Source organism: Trichophyton rubrum, assembly GCF_000151425.1.
Source record: "Trichophyton rubrum CBS 118892 genomic scaffold supercont2.4, whole genome shotgun sequence".
Lineage (NCBI taxonomy): Eukaryota > Fungi > Ascomycota > Eurotiomycetes > Onygenales > Arthrodermataceae > Trichophyton > Trichophyton rubrum.
The window spans coordinates 1,428,056-1,446,980 of NW_003456425.1; the positions used below are offsets into that span (position 1 = coordinate 1,428,056).

The following is an 18,925-nucleotide window of genomic DNA, read 5'->3' on the forward strand; positions in this document are numbered from 1 at the left end:
AATCGTCAGAGCATATCAGTTCGTAAGAATATTCTCTCCCATCTCATTCTCAAACAGACCCTTGTTTCATTTCACTGAGACTGTTCACACGCTTACTCTTGCGTGCAATGGTGAACCCGCCAACGAAGAAGATTAGAGCCTGCACACCGAGGATTACTGAAAGCGTAACCAAGGCACCGATAACGCCAGCCACTGGCCTGGAGATGCCGTTGTCACTGGTAGAAGGACCGGAGGGGCCGCTGGAAGAGGGAGCACCGGGACATCCTTCACTTGCACTACCACAGGCTTGACACCACTGATCCTGGGAAGTGATGGCAATCTCCTTCATGAGCGAGACGAAGTCGGACCAAGGAAGTAGGGTCTTCTCCTGGCCGAAGAGAGGATAGACCGTTGGCTCCGTCTCAGATGAACCAGGGATGGTAGTCCCGTTGTGGAAAAGGAATCGGACGCTAATTTCTGATTCAGCCGGGAAGGAGTCAGAAGAAGTGCTAGCGTTGGTGACGAGCTCAAAGGCCATGCTAGATGCGTAGTCTGGTATGCCGTTAAAGTCATTATTGGCAGCAGGAAGCTTGGTCAAGCCGAAGAACGAGAGGAAAGTAGCGTAGGCTCCGAACTGGACGTTGACCTTTGGCTTGGTCTTGGGTGATTTGATCGTATCCATGAAGGAGTTCAGTACTTCGCCGGCCAAGAGAGCTCCGCTGACGGCACGAATGGGCTCTGAGGCATTGTAGGCCAGGCCGAATTCATGAATATTGGCCAGGGACTGCAGCTGGGTGTAAACTTCGCTGGACAGAGATGGGAAAGAATCCGATGAATTATGGATGGAAGCAACGTTAAGAAGGTCGAAGACGGTATATGCATTCTTGAAGCTGACCTTGTCCGCAACAATAGTGTCTTTCACCAGAGGAGCAACGTCCTTGTAGAAGCCCTCCGTTGACTTTAGCAGGTCCTTGTACTCCTTTGAAGCGAAATAATCGTTGCTGCTGACCTTAGCATTCTTGCATGCACTGGCGCTCTGCAGCCAGACAACATTCTCGCTGTTGGAGCCAGACTTGACCTGCTCGATGGCAACGAGCTGGTATCCGTCCATGGGGGCCTCGACGACGGTGCCATTGCGCAAAGTCGTCTTTGCTTCCTTGCCGGCCGGCGGGTAGAGGCCCTGGAAGAAGGCGAGGGCCGACTTCTGGAGGACCTCGTCCTGCGGAGCGGAGGCCGTAATCTCCCCGGGAGAGATGATGTTTGGGCTGATACCTAGCACCTGCGAAGAGGACGAGGAAGATATGTATCGGTCACGGTAGTATCTGCCCGACGAGTAGACCTGGCTGTATCCCAGGTCAGTCAGAACAGTAGGAGGAGTCGACTTGGACGTCCGGTCTCCATGGCGGGAGAAGATGTAGGCTCCCAGCACTGTCTCTGCCACCGCAGCCTGGGCCAGTAGGGAGACGGCCAACAGTGACGCCGAGTTCAGCATCTGGTGTTCCTCGCTATTTCTCTTTATCAATTGACTCGAGATATATATTCAATTGACTTGAGATAGATATTCCTCAGTGTTTTCTCTGAGGATTTTTGGAGATAGAAAAAGGATCCACGGCGGTAGTTATATGCCCGCGTAACTTGGTAGCTAGCCAGCCGGCGCAGTCCCTCCGGGCTATCGGCAGTCACCGTCGAGGGGTCCAAGTGGGGGATTGAACTGGCTATAATAATACCTAGTTCATGCTTGTCCTTCTTTGTTTTCTCCGCAGCAACTGCAGGCCTGCTTTTATGGTTATATGACTGGGGGCCCGTTGGCTTGTGGGTGGTTGAACCGTGGAATCCTCACCCGAACTGCGGGCTGATACTCGTATCCAGCCAGTGAGACAAAGCCATGAGTCGAAGATATTCGCAGTCTGGTTCATGCACGAAAGCAAGCATCTGAACGGTGGCTTCCGTCCTTCCCGGCCTCCCTGTCGGTCATAGTTGGGCCCCGATAATGGCTGGGACTCTTCGACCGGAGAACAGCTGGAGTATCAGACATGAATTGATCCCCTTGATGATATACAGAGGCAGGCCATAATTAATTGCTACGTCTCCCGGCTTGTTCAGCACGCAGCAGACTCTTCACTCTTGCTTGGAGATGTCTGGATGGCCGCCAGCTCGTAACCAGACGCGCCCTCCAGCAGGGGGCTTGTTTCTTACAGCCGAGGACCCTTCCCCCCGGGAAAAAGTCGAAAGATGCTTGCTTGACATTGATGTTTTCTTTTTCTCAAAGCCTTGTTGATCAATATTCATTATTATTGAGATTTGCGGGTCGGAAGCTGGGGATGTCGTGACTGCTTTGGCTGCAAAGACCAAACTTCCACACAACGAGTTGAACGATGACTCCGGCATCTGGATCTCCCTTGATCCAACCTCTGCAAGACGAGATGTCCGAGAAGAAAGCGAGTCTCCTCTATGGAGAGCTCGATGTTGAACATCCAGAAGCCCCAAGACGTCCTGGCTGGCGCACCATGGCTCTGCGGCTTGCCCAGCTCCTCTGCTTGACCGGCGCACTCTATGCCTGCATCTTTTATGGCCGTGCTAACCAGGGAAATGGAAGCATCGATGTAGACAAGCTGATGCGAGAGTCTCCATTGATAGGTAAGTTGAGCTACGTGTTCAAAAATCTCACTTGCATGGCATCTGGCTAATCGGCTGAGCAGATACGCATAATGACTTCCCGGAGTTCATTCGCGGGATGTATGGGAATGACATCTACCAGAAGAATTTCACTGTGGAGGACCGTTTGCCCATGCATGTTGACTTCCCCAGGCTACGAAAGGGCCGTGTGGGGGGTCAGTTCTGGAGTGTCTATGTCGATTGGTAAGATATCTCCAGCGTTGCTATACGATATATATATAGCAATGTATAACCATAGCTAACGTAGTCAATAGCCCGGAAGAATCAGACAAGTATGATGATTCAGTCTATTTAAAGAGCGTACATGATACGTTTCAGCAGATCGACCTGGTGCAGAGGCTCATTCAACGATACCCAGACACCCTCGTCGGCGCCCTGACAGCAGCAGACGTGAAGATGAACTTTGCACGGCAACCAGGCAAGATCTCCAGTCTGATGGGCATCGAGGGACTTCATCAGATCGGAAACAGTGCCAGTATCCTGCGAGCATACTACAATCTCGGAGTCCGATATGCTACACTCACTCACTTCTGCCACAACAAGTACGCTGATAGCGAGCATCCTGCAAAGCCTCTCCACGGTGGTCTGTCAGATGCCGGCAGAGACCTAGTGCATGAGATGAACCGCATCGGCATGATGGTCGATATCTCGCATACAAGTGCAGACACACAGCGAGATGCACTGAAGACCTCCCGCGCACCGGTTATATTCTCTCATTCCAATGCCTTTACTGTCTGCAAACATACAAGAAACGCACCGGATGATGTCCTTAATATGCTCAAGGCGAACGGAGGTGTTATAATGGTTACTTTCTTGCCGGGCTACGTCAATCTATCCGGCAACGCTACCCTGTCTGATGTTGCTGACCACATTCAATATATCGGCAACTTGATCGGCTACAAACATGTTGGAATTGGCTCTGACTTCGATGGCATGAGTGGTGTTCCCACAGGGCTTGAGGATGTCTCTCACTACCCGGATTTGATCCAGGAGCTGGCTAACCGTGGAATTGGCGCGGAGGATCTCAAGAACGTGATGGGCCGTAATATCCTGAGGGTCTTGAGTGAAGTCGAAACCATTGCTGCAAAGATGTCTAAACGTACCAAACCTCTTCAGGATTATATCCAGCCACGGTAGTCGCTTTTGGAGCGCCTTGTTATATTTTTATATATACAATACGGGTATGGTTATTTGCACACGTATGCGTCTTTCATGAAATCGACACAGATCAGAAATCAAAGACTAGTCGTCTATTCATTCATTAATATATCTTTGTCTCCCATTAGCTCGCAGCCAGAGCGTATTACTCCAATCATTCCACCCGTCTGTATAACCTCATTTCCACCCCCTGACAGTCTCCATTCGACGTCTGCCAGTCCTTCTATCCAGGAAACCCTTACTTGTGCAGGGACCTCTAGGCTCTGAAGTTCCGTCGATAGTGCGGAGATTATATCGGCCAATGCTAGCCCTTTGTTGGCCTTGAGGGTTTGTACAGTATTTAAACACGAAGTCACGTCTGATGTTGATAGTAAGGTTTCGAGGATAATTTTGATATCAGCTGGGTGTGGTGCAGCGATACATGTATATATCGTCTCTTCGGTTATCGTCTCTCTTTCTCGCTGCTGTTCATTAGCATCGCCCTTTTTCGATGGTAGAGGCATGCCTATGTTGGGCTCGTTAGCAATCTATGCCCATCCAACGAAGTAATAGAGTACCCAAATGATACTTACTGCTTGCGTGGCAGGCTTGAAGAACGTTCAAGGCTCGTCGCATATCTCCCTTGCTCAACTTAACTAGGCTGTCAATGGCATCTGGCTGTATCTGCACTTCCTCCTTTTCTATCACGGTATCAACTAGCCTTCTGATATCCTTTTCCTTCAACGGACTAAATCGAAACCGTGTGCATCGAGACAGGAGTGCGGGCGAAAGCTTGTGTGTGTAGTTTGCAATAATACAAAATCGGGTGTTGGCGGTGTACTTTTCCATAATTCGACGCAGTGCCATCTGAGCCGCGGAGGTCATCGCATCGGCCTCGTCAAGAATAATTAACTTGAATGCCCCCAGCCCAGAGCCGGACGAGGGCGCCGTTGAGAATATTTGTTTCGTACCTACAATGATGACTGTTAGTGATTCTGTCTTGCTTCTGCCATTGTATACAGATACCTACTGGCAAAGGTCTTGATCTGCTCTCTCACTACGTCGATTCCTCTATCGTCACTTGCGTTAAGTTCCAGGACCATCTGCCGCATGTTTTTTGATCCATATATCCGCCGCGCCAGCGCGAGGATTGTGGAAGTCTTTCCGGTTCCTGGAGGGCCATAGAGTAGTAGATGGGGAAGTCTCTACGCATGATATTTTAGTAGGGACTTCACATGCTGGGTATGCTGGTTTGTTCTCACATTTGAGTCGACAAATCTGTTTATCGTGGCAATGATATCTTGGTGTCCAGAGACATCGTCGAGTGTATCTGGGCGGTATTTCTCAACCCTATTTTCTAGATCAGCATTACATCATAACTATCGAGAAACTCCTAGTCATGGAAGAATACTTACCAGGGAAGATTATCTCCCGCTTCGATTGGTAAATCAGCAACTATTCTCTTCCCCTTCACATCTGTAGGGTCTGCAGTAAACGCGGCCGTGTCCCGGGCAGGCGGGGCATCAACGTCCATATCATCCTCGTAGTCAGACATGTTGGCGTGTATTCACAATATCTGGATATTCTAAGAGTAAGTGACAATATATCGATCCTAGAGAGCTATTCTCTAGTATCGCTCGGCCTGGGAGGAACAATTGGCTTCTATCAACTGCTCCTTGATAGCTTCAGCTTACTTTTTGACGCGCGCTCGCGGCGCGTTTAAAGCTGGAATCGGAGAAACAAAAACCCGCGCTTCCGCGGCTGCCGCCCACCTGGCAGGTGTTATCCCGCCATAATCAACAAGCTCGGCGGCCTTGAAGAACTGATACTATATAGATAGACGGCACGCAATCCACAACAGAGCACAGGAGCAATTCTCAATCTGAATTATTTCCACGGTTACGGTACTACACTCCTGTCATAATGCCGGTATGTGGACAAATAGCCTTCCTGCCAGATTACATTGATACCTAACTCGCAAACTAGGCCTACCACTCTATCTTCCTTGATGAAGCCAATGTGCAGACCATAGGTATTCCATACACCTGGACTAGCGCAGTTATCTCTAAGGAATAGACAAGGAATATTTGCTTACTCGAATTAATAGGGAACTTCCCTATTCTTCCCCTCCGCACCCGCACACGCGGACCAGCATATACACTACCTCTACTTCCCCCAGGATCATCCGACCTCGATATCGACCCTGACAGTGAATCGTACGACTGCCTCGATGAAGTCCTCTCGCTATACCGTGCCAATACTTTCTTCCGTAATTTCGAAATCAAAGGCCCCGCGGACCGTATGATGATATACGGCATATTATTTGTGAGCGAGTGTCTTGGTAAAGTTAAACCGAACATGTCTTCAAGAGAAGCAGAGAAGGTATGGTGATGATTCGGACGGCCGGGGCATGTGTACGATAAGTCGCTGCTGACACTTGCTAGGCACTTATCAACGCTTCCCTCGACCACTTTGCCATACCGGGCGACGCCGCCTTCCCTCTTAACCAGGCGTTTGAGCCTCCAAAGGACCGCCAGGATGCTGAGGCTTTAAGACAGTATGTTGTGCTTCTGTCTGTCAGGTTTTGTGGACGTGTACCATGATAAGGGTTTAACGCTGTAAAAACCTAGATACATATCCCAAGTGCGACAAGAACTCGCAATTCGACTACACACCAGATTATACCCAGGGGGTGAAGGGCCATCCAAAGTAAGTTAAAGCTCCCCTCCAATAGACGTTCTATGCTAACACAGGTGACCGGTAGTGGTGGCTAAGCTTTTCGAAACGGAAATTCATGGGGAAGTCCCTGTAGATACTCTCAAGGATTACTTACTGTGCGCTCACTTCTGTTATGATATGGACTAATGCCACACAGGCCGAGAGCCGGAATCCTATGGAGATAGATCTATCGGCTAAGTGTACTTATTTTACATGAGCATACAAGAAATGAATGAATCCTTATTATACAGGTCCCGCAACTTTTGTTTCATGTCTCCGCGCCGGCATTGTCCGTTCCAAAACTCTTTTTAGAGACTGAAATTCAACCCATCTATATTTCTAATCTATCCCGACCATTCAACTGCACCTTTTGAAACTCTCTTGATCCTTCAATCCTACATATCTTGTTTGACGCGACTGATGCATGGGGATAAGACAGCTCTGCTTAAAGCCGGAGTGCCCGGACTTAAGAGACAATTCTCTCTTGCTTACGTCATAAACGTAAACTCCGGGCTTCAAGTCTATCAAGTTGAAAGGCAAGAAAGAAATCAATTAGCGAACCGCTCGATCCTTCATGGAACCATGGAGGAAATCTAGAAACGGGGTTATCGGAATCCCCCTTTCACCACCTCAATGCCTCACAGGGAACTACTTTGATTAGAGATACCAATAACATAAATATGGCCCCAAACAACCCGCCCAGGTCAATTTTTAGCAGTCAATTCCATCTTCTGTCAAAATACCTCGGGCATCTTCAAGTCTTTATCAAGATACCTATTTTGCGGCTAACACTCATCAACTGTTTCGGAGAAATTACTACCATCTCATTTCAGCATGTCTTACCTGAAGAAGGTCGCTATTGTCGGGGTAGGTAGTGGACAACTGATAGTCGGACATACATGTACATACGCTAACTGAACTTCCAGGCCACCGGGACAATTGGACAATATATTATTCGGGAGATCCTCAAAGCTCAAAAACATGAAGTGACTGCTATTACGCGAAGTGCCAGCACTACAGTTATGCCAGAGGGGGTCAACGTTGCCAAAGTCGATTACGACAATCAATCTACTCTAGTATCCGCACTCCGGGGACAAGATGTCCTTATCATTACTATGGCTGCTTCTGCACCAAAAGATATACATATCAAATTGGTTGAAGCGGCTGCAGAAGCCGATGTTCCATACATCATCCCGAATGGCTGGGGACTGGATGCAACTCATCCGGTGTCTGATGACGCTTTTATTGGACCTCCTCAGCGTGCGGTCTATAAGCGTATAGAGGAGCTTGGTAAAAGCGCCTGGATCAACTTTGTGTCTGGTTTCTGGTATCAGTTCAGCTTGGTTGGGGGCCCAAACGCATTCGGATTCGATATCGAGAACCGCTCTGTGACATTTTTTGATGACGGCACGGCTCGCATCAACACCTCAACCTGGGATCAAACAGGACGAGCAGTTGCAAATTTCCTTTCTCTAAAGGAAAAGCCCGAGAATGGCGAGGATGAGCGCCTGACCATTTCTGGCTTCAGGAACAAGAACGTTTTCTTCTCATCCTTCCTAGTTAGCCAGAAAGATATGTTCCAGTCCATTCTGCGAGCAACTAGAACTAAAGAGGACGACTGGAAAATCACCCATGAGCCATCGGAGCAACGTTATAAAAGTGCAGTGGAATCGTTCCGCCAGGGGGATCGAGCTGGCTTTGTGAGGGCCATGTTCACAAGAATGTTTTACCCAGAAGGGTCAGGAAATGGCTCTGGCGCATTTGAAGCTACGAATAACCTTCAGAATGACTTGCTCAACTTGTCAAAGGAAGACATTGATGAGCTGACAAAGGCTGCTATTGAAAAACCCGGACAGTTCCGAAGGAATTACTCTTAAAGAGTATGACTGGTGCTTCATGGACACAGTCTCCTTTGGGAGAACAGGCTGACTTAGGCATGTAGGTGTTATGACTGGGGGATTTCAGATTGAGAACTTGTCATATATTAACCAATTAGGTAGTTAATTGTTGTCAGAGGAGGATATAGTAAATAGTTAATCAACCAATCAAGAGTTTCTCTAATCGGTCGCTTGTGAGTTAAAATCCAATAACTAACTAGTTAGCTGGCTAGCGAATCATAACTTCTGGGGTATGGCAGATCACTGCAAACATTTCACATTACCAATTTCACAGACAGGATACTACGAAATGCATTCGGCCATCAAAGCACCATGGCCAGTAGTGCTTTATTTGCCTTGTTAAAGACACAATTAAGACCCCTGATATCAACTAAAAGACACCAAATACCCTTTGTGCACTACACTTGCAGGAGTGTGTCAACTCTACAACCCAGCGATGTGAAGTATCAGTACATCGAAGAGGTTGAGCGGCTTGATTACTATACTCATGGTGGATACCACCCAACCATGATAGGGGATGCATATCATAATGGTAGATACATTATATGCCATAAGCTGGGGTTTGGAAGATCTGCAACGACCTGGCTAGCTAAGGATATGAGAGAAGGTCGCCTGGTTGCACTCAAAATTTCCACAGCAGAGTCAGTAGAGCGAACTTATGAGGCGCAAATCCTCTCACGTCTCGCGAACGCTCCATCTGAACATCCTGGAAAGATGAATATACCATCATTATTGGACTCATTTACCTTTTCTGGACCAAATGGCACCCATCGATGTTTCGTTACCGATGCTGCGAGAATCAGTATTCATGAAGCTAAAGATGCATCTTATCATCGGCTTCTTCATCTCCCAGCTGCTAGAGCAATTGCCTCGCAGCTTATACTCGGCTTACAATTCATACACTCCCAAGGAATTGTTCATGGTGGTATGTATGGACCTATTTATATAAGTATTCATCCATTCTAGACTTTAATCTGAATCAGGATATAGACCTTCACCTCGGAAATATCCTTCTCAGCCTGCCTCCTGACATACAAAAAATGAGCAGCCAGCAGCTCTACTTAAAAGCTGGAGAACCAAGAACGGAGCGCGTTATTCGTTGTGATAGCGTAGCACTTGACCCTGGAGTACCTTCGGAGGTGGTTGTTCCTATCTGGCTTGGTCTTGGGAGTGATGAATTTACATTAGCCGACTCTTCGATTTTGATTACAGATTTTGGAGAAGCATTTGATCCTCAAACTACAAAACGATTCACGGCCCATACTCCACTTTTATTATCACCGCCAGAGTCTCGCTTCTTAACCGAAGAAGGCAAGTCTCTCTCTTTTCCTGGAGATATTTGGACGCTTGCATGTTCTATCTGGGAGATCTTTGGGTCTAACCCACCCTTTGAATCCTTCCCTGCCACGCTGGATGATGTGACGGTTGAACATGTTGAGACGCTTGGAAAACTCCCCGAGCGATGGTGGAAAATGTGGGAGAAGAGAAGTGATTGGTTCGACGAAGATGGACGAAAGAATGTCAAGGAAAGCATTCGCCAGTGGTATGGTAACGAAGCTAGAGACTGGGATCAGCGTTTCCCTGGAGATATACAGAAATCTCGACGGAGGAAAAATTTTGAGGTACTACAGCCTGACGAGGAAAAGGCATTGAATGACATGCTGAGGTCAATGCTCGTTCTTGAGCCGGGCCGGAGGGCCACTATTGGGGAGGTAGTTAGATGCGAGTGGATGCAAAACTGGGGGCTTCCCGAAGTGCAGAAGATGGGAGATATTATAGAATCAAAGATGGTTTGAAACCTAGACAATTTCACTGTAAATGCTTTGTCTGGTAAAACACGAGTCATAGCCCTCATATTTGGAGACACAGACTACGCCGATCTCCACCCCAGCGGCGCCTACTCGACCGCCCCTGTCCTTGGGCGTACTATTGACTCTATGTTATTCGCTGGTCTGTTTCTCAAGAACACGACTGTGGTGACAGATATTTTAGTTGAGTGTTAGTTATACGGACTTGACGCGTTCGATTTTTGGCGTCTTCAGCATCTCTCTGTATCTTCAAGGCGGTTCATTTCTTTCCTTTAAAATGCTGTTGGCAGGCAAACCCGTCAGCGTTTTGAAGTCCGGATATCTTCGAAGGATGGGTATGCATATATTGGCATCCATCGATGTCTACTTTCGCTAAGTTTATCAATACTAGGCACCAAAGTATCCGAAGACCTTTATACGTACACGTCCGGCAGATACGTTCCAAGGCTCAACTCATACAGACTTAACCATGAATACCTGCAATTATGGAAAGTTTCCCGGCTTCTCCACTGCCTATAACTTCCACCTCTTCATCTGTTGGCAAACCACCATCTCCCGAATAGAATTATAGTTTTAGTTTAAGAAATATATTCCGCGGCTACTTACCAATCGGCTCCAAATCGTCCGTAGAGTATGCCCCAAAAACCTGCGATATGTCTTTTCAACCTCTTTCAAATTTGTGAGCAACGGGGCAAAGCAGAATTCGGTAAGCGTTGGATTGTTCACCCACTGAACCAGAGAAGGTTTCCACTAGAGGGGAGAGGTCTGGTCTTGTTAGATTGCATCGTGCAGGCGAGATCCCTTTATAGGTGATTTATCGTCCAGAAATACCTGAGGAAGCGAGATCTGAAGACGCGAGTCTGCGGATCCTTGTCGGCAATCAAGTTAATGCAATGGGGGCGGACCGCTGCGCTAGATAAAGATTTGATAGAGAGACAAGTTTCTAGAAGGACTATATAGTTATCGACCGGATGATCCATTCAACCAGAGATTATCTCGCCTGAAGTACTCTATATCGGCGGATAACTACCCAGCGGAAAGTGATGGCTTATTAACTACTACTAATGCTGCACGTGACGCAGTTTTCACCTACTTTTTGACTTCAAGCGCGAAGACTTCGACAACCCCTTTTCCCACCCTGTCATTCTGAGCTGATTGAACGGCCAAAGGTGGGAGTGAAAGTGGCTAACTCTCAGGTCTTGGGACCAGAGAAAACTCGAAGGGCCCTTTATCAACCGCTGCTCATGCTGTTCACACATTCTGCAGCCGCTTCCTGAGGTTGTTTATCGCAAGAACCTCCGTCCTCCACTAACATACGGAGCATACATCCAATCCAAGGACCTGTTCGGAACAAGTAAACAATTGTTTTGGATACCAAAGCAAAATTTCTCAACGAAGGGGCAAGCATGAGGATCATTAACCACTTAATGCCAGGGATTATATTTATAGGGATCCCCATGTGCTATGCTTCGCTTGGACAGTTACCACATCGATAATATATCTTCAGGGAACGCATGTTCATGTTTTAAGGCCCGTGATTGGGGTCAACTCTCCTGAGTGGATGGGCCTCTTTACTTGTGGGGAGCATGACTCCAATCCAAGTAAGAGGATGCCTTGTCGTGAAGAGCTCAGCCTGGTCCCCTAATTAGTCATGATGAAGGCCCACAGGCACCTGAACACAAGACGCAGGGGTAGCTAAAGTAGCTAATATTTAGCTGCGGATCTTCCGTGTCTATGTTATACCTTCCAGGGACATTCCATATTAACAGCTGAGGAACAAATTCGGCGTGTATGCTGCTCTCTGCGAGTTCACACCGTTTCATGTTTCATATGAAATACGTGAACTGATAAGGAATACCATTATGGAGTATACCTACTGCAACCTAAGAGCTATAAAGATATGTTTCAAGATTGGAGTCTGATGCTAGCCACGCTCTAACATGACATCTTAAACTACTAAACCTTGACGGATTGAGGAGTTTTGAGATAGTTCGGCTAGCTTACCGCCATCCAACGGCGTGGGGTTTTCCAGGCACAACACACTATATATCCCCTGGAGATTTTGAATAAATAAACTATCACCGCTCCAGTTGTTAACTCGTTCTCCGGTCGGCTTGCCTTCTTGGGACAATGCCCGAATGTGGTCGTGATAAATTCGAGCAAACCTATGGTTCGACTCAGCGTCATTCTTATTTTCCAATTGCCTCGGTAAAAGCTCCTTACTGTTACCGCGCAATACGAAATTCACCATTTTTATCGATATGATGGTTATGACCTTTAGTGAGAGCTTGGTGCACCGTGGCTTTCAATAGAAACCCTGGGTTCCTCCAGATGTCCGTCAGGCGCATATCATAGAGTGACTGCGTCCCTTTTCACTTCCTATACAGTCATGCACAGCGATCCAGGCTGTCATTGTTGATTATCATATTTTGATGCTGTGATGGCCATGTCCGAATGATGCTACATAGTTCCTGGTCCATGCCCACGGGTATCCGAAACTTAACTGAATATCTCCAACAACATCCTATAAAACCTCATTATTATATATTATTACCCCAGTGGATAATTGTACCTTGTGGGCGGCTGCTTTAACAGTCCATCGTGCTCATCACGTTCCAAGTCCTACACGGACATGGTAGAAAAAGATATATAAAGTGGCATCAACCCGCAGTCCTGATACCTCTATAGTCAGAGCAGCCAGTCCCTACAAACGCCCTCTTCAATTCTAACTCTCCGCTTCTCTGCTCCTATCACTAATTTCTCCTTTTCCTTTCCTTACTACCATACAAGATGAAGTTCCTCACTGCTCTCTCCGCTATTGGGGCGTTGATAGCCACCGCTACGGCAGCTGCTGTTCCAAATACGCCAGCAAAGCAGTCCATGATTGACGTTCAGCTTTCGGCTACCGGAAACACCATGATTAAAGCCACCATCACCAACAAAGGAGACAAGGCTTTGAACTTGCTGCAATTCAATACCATTCTCGACAAGAATCCAACCCGCAAGGTCAGGGTCTACCAGAACGGTAAGTTAGCTCTTATCCCGGTACAACTTCCTGTATATTGACACTGTGGAATAGGCACCGAGGTCAAGTTCACCGGAATGCTTCCCCGGTATAAAATGTCTAATCTCTCTCCTAAATATTTCACCCCTCTTGACCCAAAATCCAGCATTGAAAGCACCTTTGACATCGCTCGTACCCATGATTTGACTCGCAGTGGAAAGATCACCCTCATGGCCTCTGGAATCATTCGTACTGCCGAGGGACATGGAGCAAATGCAACCACCATCACCGGATATGCCAGATACGAGTCCAACAAGCTTGAATTGGATGTTGACGCAAAGAAGGCATCCTCCGTTGGACAAGCCATGGGAAAGGTCAAGAAATCACGCGGAACTATCGATAAGCGCACCAACATCGACACCTCCAGCTGCAACCAGGGCCAACTTGAGGCTCTGGAAGGTGCCCTTTACAACTCTGCTGCCCTCGCTCAAGCCGCTGCCGAAGCTGCCCCTTCCAACCTCAACACTGTCGCAGAGTTCTTCAAATCTACTAGCAGCAGCACTGTTAACACCATCGTCTCCCGTCTCCAGTCCGTTGCGAGTGAATCCTCCTATGTTGATTATGGAAGCACTACCTACTATTGCACTGATTCCATGAATGGCTGCTCTCCTGGTGTCCTTGCCTATACTCTTCCGGACCAGAATCTCATTTTCAACTGCCCAATCTACTACTCCGACCTGCCTGCCCTTGCCCAGTCTTGCTACGAGCAGGATCAGGCCACTACCACTCTTCACGAGATGACCCATAACTCTGCCGTTGTTAGTCCCTTCTGTGATGACTTGGGTTATGGATATGAAGATGCCACTTCTCTTTCTGCTGCTCAGGCAATTCAGAATGCCGATTCCTATGCCCTTTTTGCTAATGGTAAGTTTATCCATCACCTTCACTATATAGCCAAAACTTCGACTGACCATATCTTCAGCTATCTACCTCGGTTGTTAGGCGGAATGTTTAGTGAAGTGCAGATAAAATGAAATGGCTTGTTAGAGTCATTGCTAGATAGTGTCTTTGTTACTTGTATAGAAAATTCTCTTGTTATAATAAAATAATTTACCTACGTTTCTAATAATAAACATTCTCTATAAGCACGACTCCTCTTCAACAACCGGCTATAGCCAAGAAGCAAAAGGAGAAGAATATTATTTGCAGATAATGCAAATACAAGTATCAAAAAAAGATAGTAAAAAAAGTTAAAACATACGACAGTCGGGATTCGCTGGTGGTCACCCACCCAACTACTAACCGACCGGCAAGTGGCTTAAGTACAGCTGAGCGGACGGGAAGCTCTGTTTTCCACTTCCTATGGTCGTATGTACTCGACACATAGACGAGAGGATTGATATAGGTATGCTAAGAGCTACTCCAAACATCGTCCGAACTCCAGAATCACCATAATATTCTCATAAATTCAGAACCCCACCACATATTCGTCTGAGACAGATGGGGAATAACGTGCACATACATACAACAGATAATCGTTAACTAAAACCGAGGAATCCGAACATACGCAATAAGTAAATGCCTAGGAATAAAATACTTGACCAACAATGCGGCGAATCACATCACAATGCAATCTTTATTCCTCTCTCTCTCTCTATAGTAATCGTCACGATGGGGTAATGAAGAGGTTGACAGCGAGCCAGGGTATTGTCGTCTCCTGCCAGACATGTGTGGACCTGGACCATACCCCGACATTCGATTATATTGAGGATTTGGGCCCAAAGGACCGTGATAGGGCTGATGCTGTTGCTGCTGAGGGTGTAAAGGCCCGTTAGGTGGTGGTATATATGCTGGTTCTTGAGCAGCTTGCTCATAGGTCGGGGGAGGGGCACTAGGGTCATTGACAGGATTATTTTGGTTAGGGGCAGGTGGAACCATTGGAGGGAAGCCTTGAGCTCTTGATGGGGGTGGGCGGTGAGTAGTAGGTGTACGGGGGAGGGGGGTCAAAGTTGACGGGAGAGCAGAATTAGGTCGTGAAAAGCTAGCGGACCGGGTGTTCCGGACTTGATGCTGGGATCGGCCCCGGGGAGAGGTATTTTCAGAGTTTATTCTGAGGTTGTTCTGTGACCTGCGTGGGGGTTGTGGAGGACCTTGCTCGTTTCGCCGGTTTTGCTCATCTTCATACTGTAACGAGAGTGCAAAGGCATAGTCTGCATCTGTTTGTTCGGTAGCACTCGCATTCTCCCTCGAAGATGGCCCCTCTGTGCATGGCGGATGCTGGCTAGGTGCAGAGCTGCTATGACCTACGGGGCGAAAGTCACCGGAGTATAGCTCCGAGCTGGTGCCATTCACATCCACCAGACTCTCCCAGACAATTTCTGCATGGCCAGCATACCCGGCATCGGTAACCAGTGTGAATAGCTGGTTAGATAGTGGGTGTTTAAAGAGTGTTGCAAAGTGGTCGTTCCTGAATAACACACAAATGCTACCCGCCGGTATGGATCTCTCCAGGTGCTGGAGGCCAAAGGGGCTCAATTGGGTAGGGTGATCTACTGTCACAAATCGTTGAATGGTATCTATATCCTCAAACAGTCGTTGTTCGTCTGGAGCTAGCGACCCGGTATTTATAGCTCTAGATTCTAGATCTTCTCTTTTGAAATGAAGTAACTGAATATCGTCGTGATATTCAGCAACACGAAGCATTGCTTCGTGAGTTGGCGAAGATGGCGCCGCAGTCCAGCCGTGGACTAGCGGGAGATCAAATGTACTATATAGCTCAATATCTCGTGTCTTGAGAAAAGTTCCAGGTGTAGGAGGATGTAGTATCTACAAGGGTTAGTTAGGGAACTAAAAAGTCTGGGTCAATTCAGGAACGTACCGGAGTTAATCGTGGGTTTACGTTCATTCCAGTGTGCAACATTGTGAGAAACACGCTCAAGGCTTCAATATCGGGCAATTCACTGTTTACGTCTGGTGAACTAACGAGTTCATCAAACAGGGCCTGTATGAGCAATCCTAGAGATATCCTTTCTCTAGAATGCAGTGCCCGGATAAGCGGCGTTTGTGCATTAATCGGAGACCTTAACACAAGGCCGTTGACTAACGCAAGGAGTGGACATGGCCCGTTTTCATTTTGCACCAAAATTGGCGACTGACGTAACTCGGTGGTTCCATCTGTCCAATTAATAATGCGAATATCATATATTTCAGACTTATGACTTGAGTGTTGAGATGACGGCGCAGGGGATGTGGGTTTAGGACTCGGAGCTGGTTCAACTATGTCCGGAACTAGAGATGGGCTTGTTGGGTTTGTCACAAAAGGCTCCGGATGTTCACTATTTTGAGTGGCCACTCCTTTACCTCTGTCTATTTTCTCGTCGCTAGATTCACCAGGAATATTCATCGCAGAGTGTGTTTCTGATTCTGAGTGGTCATGGGAGTCTAATTCAATCAAGTTCCCTGATTCCGTTGGCGATGTAACTTCATGGGTCGCGCGCACCCTACCTTCCGCAGGGACAGCTTGACCATCATGTGCGTCGGCAGTAGTATTATGGGTGGGGGAAGTCAGGGTCAAGTTGCCTATTTCGTCGCAGATCTGGTTGGCATTATAGGAACGTTGGGGGTGGATAGAAGCATTCTGGTTATCGTAAGGGTCTTTTGCAGCATTTGAAGCTGTGTTCAAGTTTTCTGTAGCTGCAGTCAGTAAGCGCTGTCTAATAAATGAAGTTAGGGGACACTCACGATCACGACTCAGTTTGGCTTTGAGGAATGGGTTATTTGACTGTAGCTGTATTTCAGATGTCGGTAAGTCACCCAGTGTGTGGTCGTTTAGAGAGCTAGGATCTGTCTGCCCTTTTACCTGGGCAGAAAATGGCTGCGTAGGCGGATTGTATCTTCGCAAATCGCTATTTACGCTGTCAGCCCAGATGTCTGCGGAATTTTCGAGGCCATTGGCAGGAGGGATCTGAGGCAAGGCGACATGCCCCAGTTCAGACGCAGAGGGGCTCGACGTTCCCTCTACAGTTTTGTTTTGGGCGTGATCAACTGTCTGTGACGGTGGGGTTTGCGATAACTCCGCGTTCGCATGTACATCGTTATGCGATTCCCTCACACTAGGTGAGGACTGTGTGTTAGATTCCTGCGACATATCCCTATATCCCGCAGCATTGCCTGCCTCAAGTCCATCGTGTGTTGAAACCATGGTTGCCAACAGGTATGTGTATGTAGTAGATAGGGCGAAAGGTAAAGTTCCCTTCTACCGGCGAAAAGCGAAAGTAAGGATAATCGCGTTCGGCTTAGAAATTGGTCGCATCATAACACTGATTGCGGCTTTATATCCTTTGATGGCGGGGGACTGTGAGAAAATGCTCCGTCCCTCTTTCATATGGAGGTTTTGGCGGCAGCCTGGATGGGGCGCAGGTCTCCACCCAGTGACACCGCGAAAGGAGCAAACAGTTGCGGAGGCAAACACTGCAGTTCGATTTGTGAGGCTGTTCTCGGGAACTCGTTTCGCGCGCCGTCGTGGTAGAGCGGTTGATAGCCGGCAGAGAGGCTAGTTAGCCGTTAATAATTAGTTGTTTCATACTTTGGCTGAGGTGTTAACTAGTAGAAAGAAGAAACGAGAACGGAAGTTGAAAGAAAGTTTAATAAGCGCCAGATGACGTAAGGACGGCGTCCGGGTAAATAAAGTTCCGGCCCGTGGTCTTTTTCAAGCTTTTTTCTCTTTTAGGAAATTTTGACGGTGAAGCGTCAGGTTTTTGGGATCAACGCGGGGATCGAAGAGCAGTTTGTAGGTGGGAAGTAGATCAAAGATGCATTCATCCATACCACCAAATGTGTATGTGGCGCTTAAGCTGCCGTCAGACGTCACAAAGATTATACAGACAGTACCTAACTCGTACGGCAAACACCATCTCGCGAGTCATGGAGTGATAGCTAACGGTAGCGGTAGGAACATATCTCTTGGGAAGTACGGGTCTTTTCCATGTAACCAAATAATTGGAAGACCGTTTTATGCAACTTTTGAGATTGCAGACAATCCAGATGCTGACGGCCATGTTCTGCATATTGTGCCCGCAGCTGAGCTTCATACCGAGGCGCTGCTTGCAGATGGTGAGGGTGAAGGCGATGGTGAAGCTGGGACAAGCACTCCATCTGCGCCATTTCCTCAAGAGGATAACAGGCACATCATTGATAACAAGAGCACACAGCAGCTTACAATGGAGCAGATTGAGGAGCTAAAACAGTCTTCTACGGATGCTGGGAGAGAGATCATTTCAAAACTGCTTGAGTCGCATTCCGCACTTGACCAGAAGACGCAGTTCTCGCGTGCCAAATATATGCTTAGGAAACGAAAGAAATACTTACATCGATTCACGGTGGAACCAATGGATGTAGGGGTGCTGACTGAATGGATGCTTGAGCAGAAAGATCCGGGGCGGATTTTGGAATTACGGGATGAAACTATAGGTTTAATCGGAGCTTGGGCTAATGTACATTATGGCGGCAGCGGAGAGTCTGATGGTGTGGCAAAGGTGAATGGAGCGGTTAACCCGGCAAAGGGACGATGGCTGATAGTGGACGATACCGGTGGCCTGGTCGTCGCCGCCATGGCAGAAGGGCAGGAATTCTATATCCTCCTGAAGTGCTCTCTGGAGAGGGACTTGGCAGCATTACAAACAGGGAGCAAGACCTGCACAGTCCGT

At 47.7% G+C, this 18,925-nt stretch overlaps 9 protein-coding genes and 1 non-coding gene across 14 annotated transcripts; 6 read left to right on the forward strand and 4 right to left on the reverse strand.

Annotated features, from left to right (window-relative positions):
* Window positions 1-49: 49 nt before the first annotated feature.
* TERG_04410 (uncharacterized protein) lies at window positions 50-1,471 on the reverse strand (the record flags this gene model as incomplete). Its single annotated transcript, XM_003235307.1, has 1 exon — window positions 50-1,471. One exon carries the CDS (start codon window positions 1,469-1,471, stop codon window positions 50-52), a length of 1,422 nt encoding a protein of 473 aa, XP_003235355.1.
* Window positions 1,472-2,354: 883 nt separating this feature from the next.
* Window positions 2,355-3,792, forward strand: TERG_04411 (uncharacterized protein; the record flags this gene model as incomplete). 3 transcript variants are annotated; one of them, XM_003235308.1, is made up of 3 exons in its annotated part: window positions 2,355-2,616; window positions 2,679-2,838; window positions 2,910-3,792. In XM_003235308.1, the coding sequence occupies 3 exons, from the start codon at window positions 2,355-2,357 to the stop codon at window positions 3,790-3,792; spliced, it is 1,305 nt and encodes a 434-aa protein (XP_003235356.1). The 3 variants fall into 3 exon arrangements, with proteins under 3 accessions (XP_003235356.1, XP_047606278.1, XP_047606279.1); XM_047749778.1 differs by lacking the exon at window positions 2,355-2,616 and having other exon boundaries at window positions 2,714-2,838; XM_047749779.1 differs by lacking the exons at window positions 2,355-2,616; window positions 2,679-2,838 and having other exon boundaries at window positions 3,052-3,792.
* Window positions 3,793-3,905: 113 nt separating this feature from the next.
* Window positions 3,906-5,550, reverse strand: TERG_04412 (uncharacterized protein; the record flags this gene model as incomplete). 3 transcript variants are annotated; one of them, XM_003235309.2, is made up of 5 exons in its annotated part: window positions 5,208-5,550; window positions 5,055-5,142; window positions 4,823-4,997; window positions 4,386-4,763; window positions 3,906-4,318 (listed from the first exon to the last, which is right to left on the reverse strand). In XM_003235309.2, the coding sequence occupies exons 1-5, from the start codon at window positions 5,345-5,347 to the stop codon at window positions 3,906-3,908; spliced, it is 1,194 nt and encodes a 397-aa protein (XP_003235357.1). In that variant the 5' UTR covers window positions 5,348-5,550. The 3 variants fall into 3 exon arrangements, with proteins under 3 accessions (XP_003235357.1, XP_047606281.1, XP_047606280.1); XM_047749781.1 differs by having other exon boundaries at window positions 4,823-5,142; XM_047749780.1 differs by having other exon boundaries at window positions 4,823-5,550.
* Window positions 5,551-5,715: 165 nt separating this feature from the next.
* Window positions 5,716-6,604, forward strand: TERG_04413 (uncharacterized protein; the record flags this gene model as incomplete). Its single annotated transcript, XM_003235310.2, has 6 exons — window positions 5,716-5,721; window positions 5,779-5,824; window positions 5,900-6,174; window positions 6,237-6,349; window positions 6,423-6,501; window positions 6,557-6,604. 6 exons carry the CDS (start codon window positions 5,716-5,718, stop codon window positions 6,602-6,604), a joined length of 567 nt encoding a protein of 188 aa, XP_003235358.1.
* Window positions 6,605-7,532: 928 nt separating this feature from the next.
* TERG_04414 (uncharacterized protein) lies at window positions 7,533-8,387 on the forward strand (the record flags this gene model as incomplete). The annotated part of the gene is made up of 1 exon (XM_003235311.2): window positions 7,533-8,387. One exon carries the CDS (start codon window positions 7,533-7,535, stop codon window positions 8,385-8,387), a length of 855 nt encoding a protein of 284 aa, XP_003235359.2.
* A 333-nt stretch (window positions 8,388-8,720) lies between these two features.
* TERG_04415 (CMGC/SRPK protein kinase) lies at window positions 8,721-10,204 on the forward strand (the record flags this gene model as incomplete). Its single annotated transcript, XM_003235312.1, has 2 exons — window positions 8,721-9,333; window positions 9,399-10,204. The coding sequence occupies 2 exons, from the start codon at window positions 8,721-8,723 to the stop codon at window positions 10,202-10,204; spliced, it is 1,419 nt and encodes a 472-aa protein (XP_003235360.1).
* A 2,802-nt stretch (window positions 10,205-13,006) lies between these two features.
* TERG_04416 (uncharacterized protein) lies at window positions 13,007-14,222 on the forward strand (the record flags this gene model as incomplete). Its single annotated transcript, XM_003235313.1, has 3 exons — window positions 13,007-13,241; window positions 13,296-14,144; window positions 14,203-14,222. 3 exons carry the CDS (start codon window positions 13,007-13,009, stop codon window positions 14,220-14,222), a joined length of 1,104 nt encoding a protein of 367 aa, XP_003235361.1.
* A 219-nt stretch (window positions 14,223-14,441) lies between these two features.
* TERG_04417 (uncharacterized protein) lies at window positions 14,442-17,421 on the reverse strand (the record flags this gene model as incomplete). The annotated part of the gene is made up of 3 exons (XM_003235314.2): window positions 14,442-16,046; window positions 16,099-16,907; window positions 16,962-17,421. 3 exons carry the CDS (start codon window positions 17,419-17,421, stop codon window positions 14,838-14,840), a joined length of 2,478 nt encoding a protein of 825 aa, XP_003235362.1. The 3' UTR covers window positions 14,442-14,837.
* Window positions 14,475-14,590, reverse strand: TERG_10011. Its single transcript, XR_007130578.1, has one exon. It is a non-coding gene; the product is annotated as a 5S ribosomal RNA (ribosomal RNA).
* A 610-nt stretch (window positions 17,422-18,031) lies between the features above and the next one.
* Window positions 18,032-18,863, forward strand: TERG_04418 (tRNA (adenine-N(1)-)-methyltransferase non-catalytic subunit trm6; the record flags this gene model as incomplete). The annotated part of the gene is made up of 2 exons (XM_047748249.1): window positions 18,032-18,754; window positions 18,798-18,863. The coding sequence occupies 2 exons, from the start codon at window positions 18,032-18,034 to the stop codon at window positions 18,861-18,863; spliced, it is 789 nt and encodes a 262-aa protein (XP_047604226.1).
* Between the last annotated feature and the right edge of the window lie 62 nt (window positions 18,864-18,925).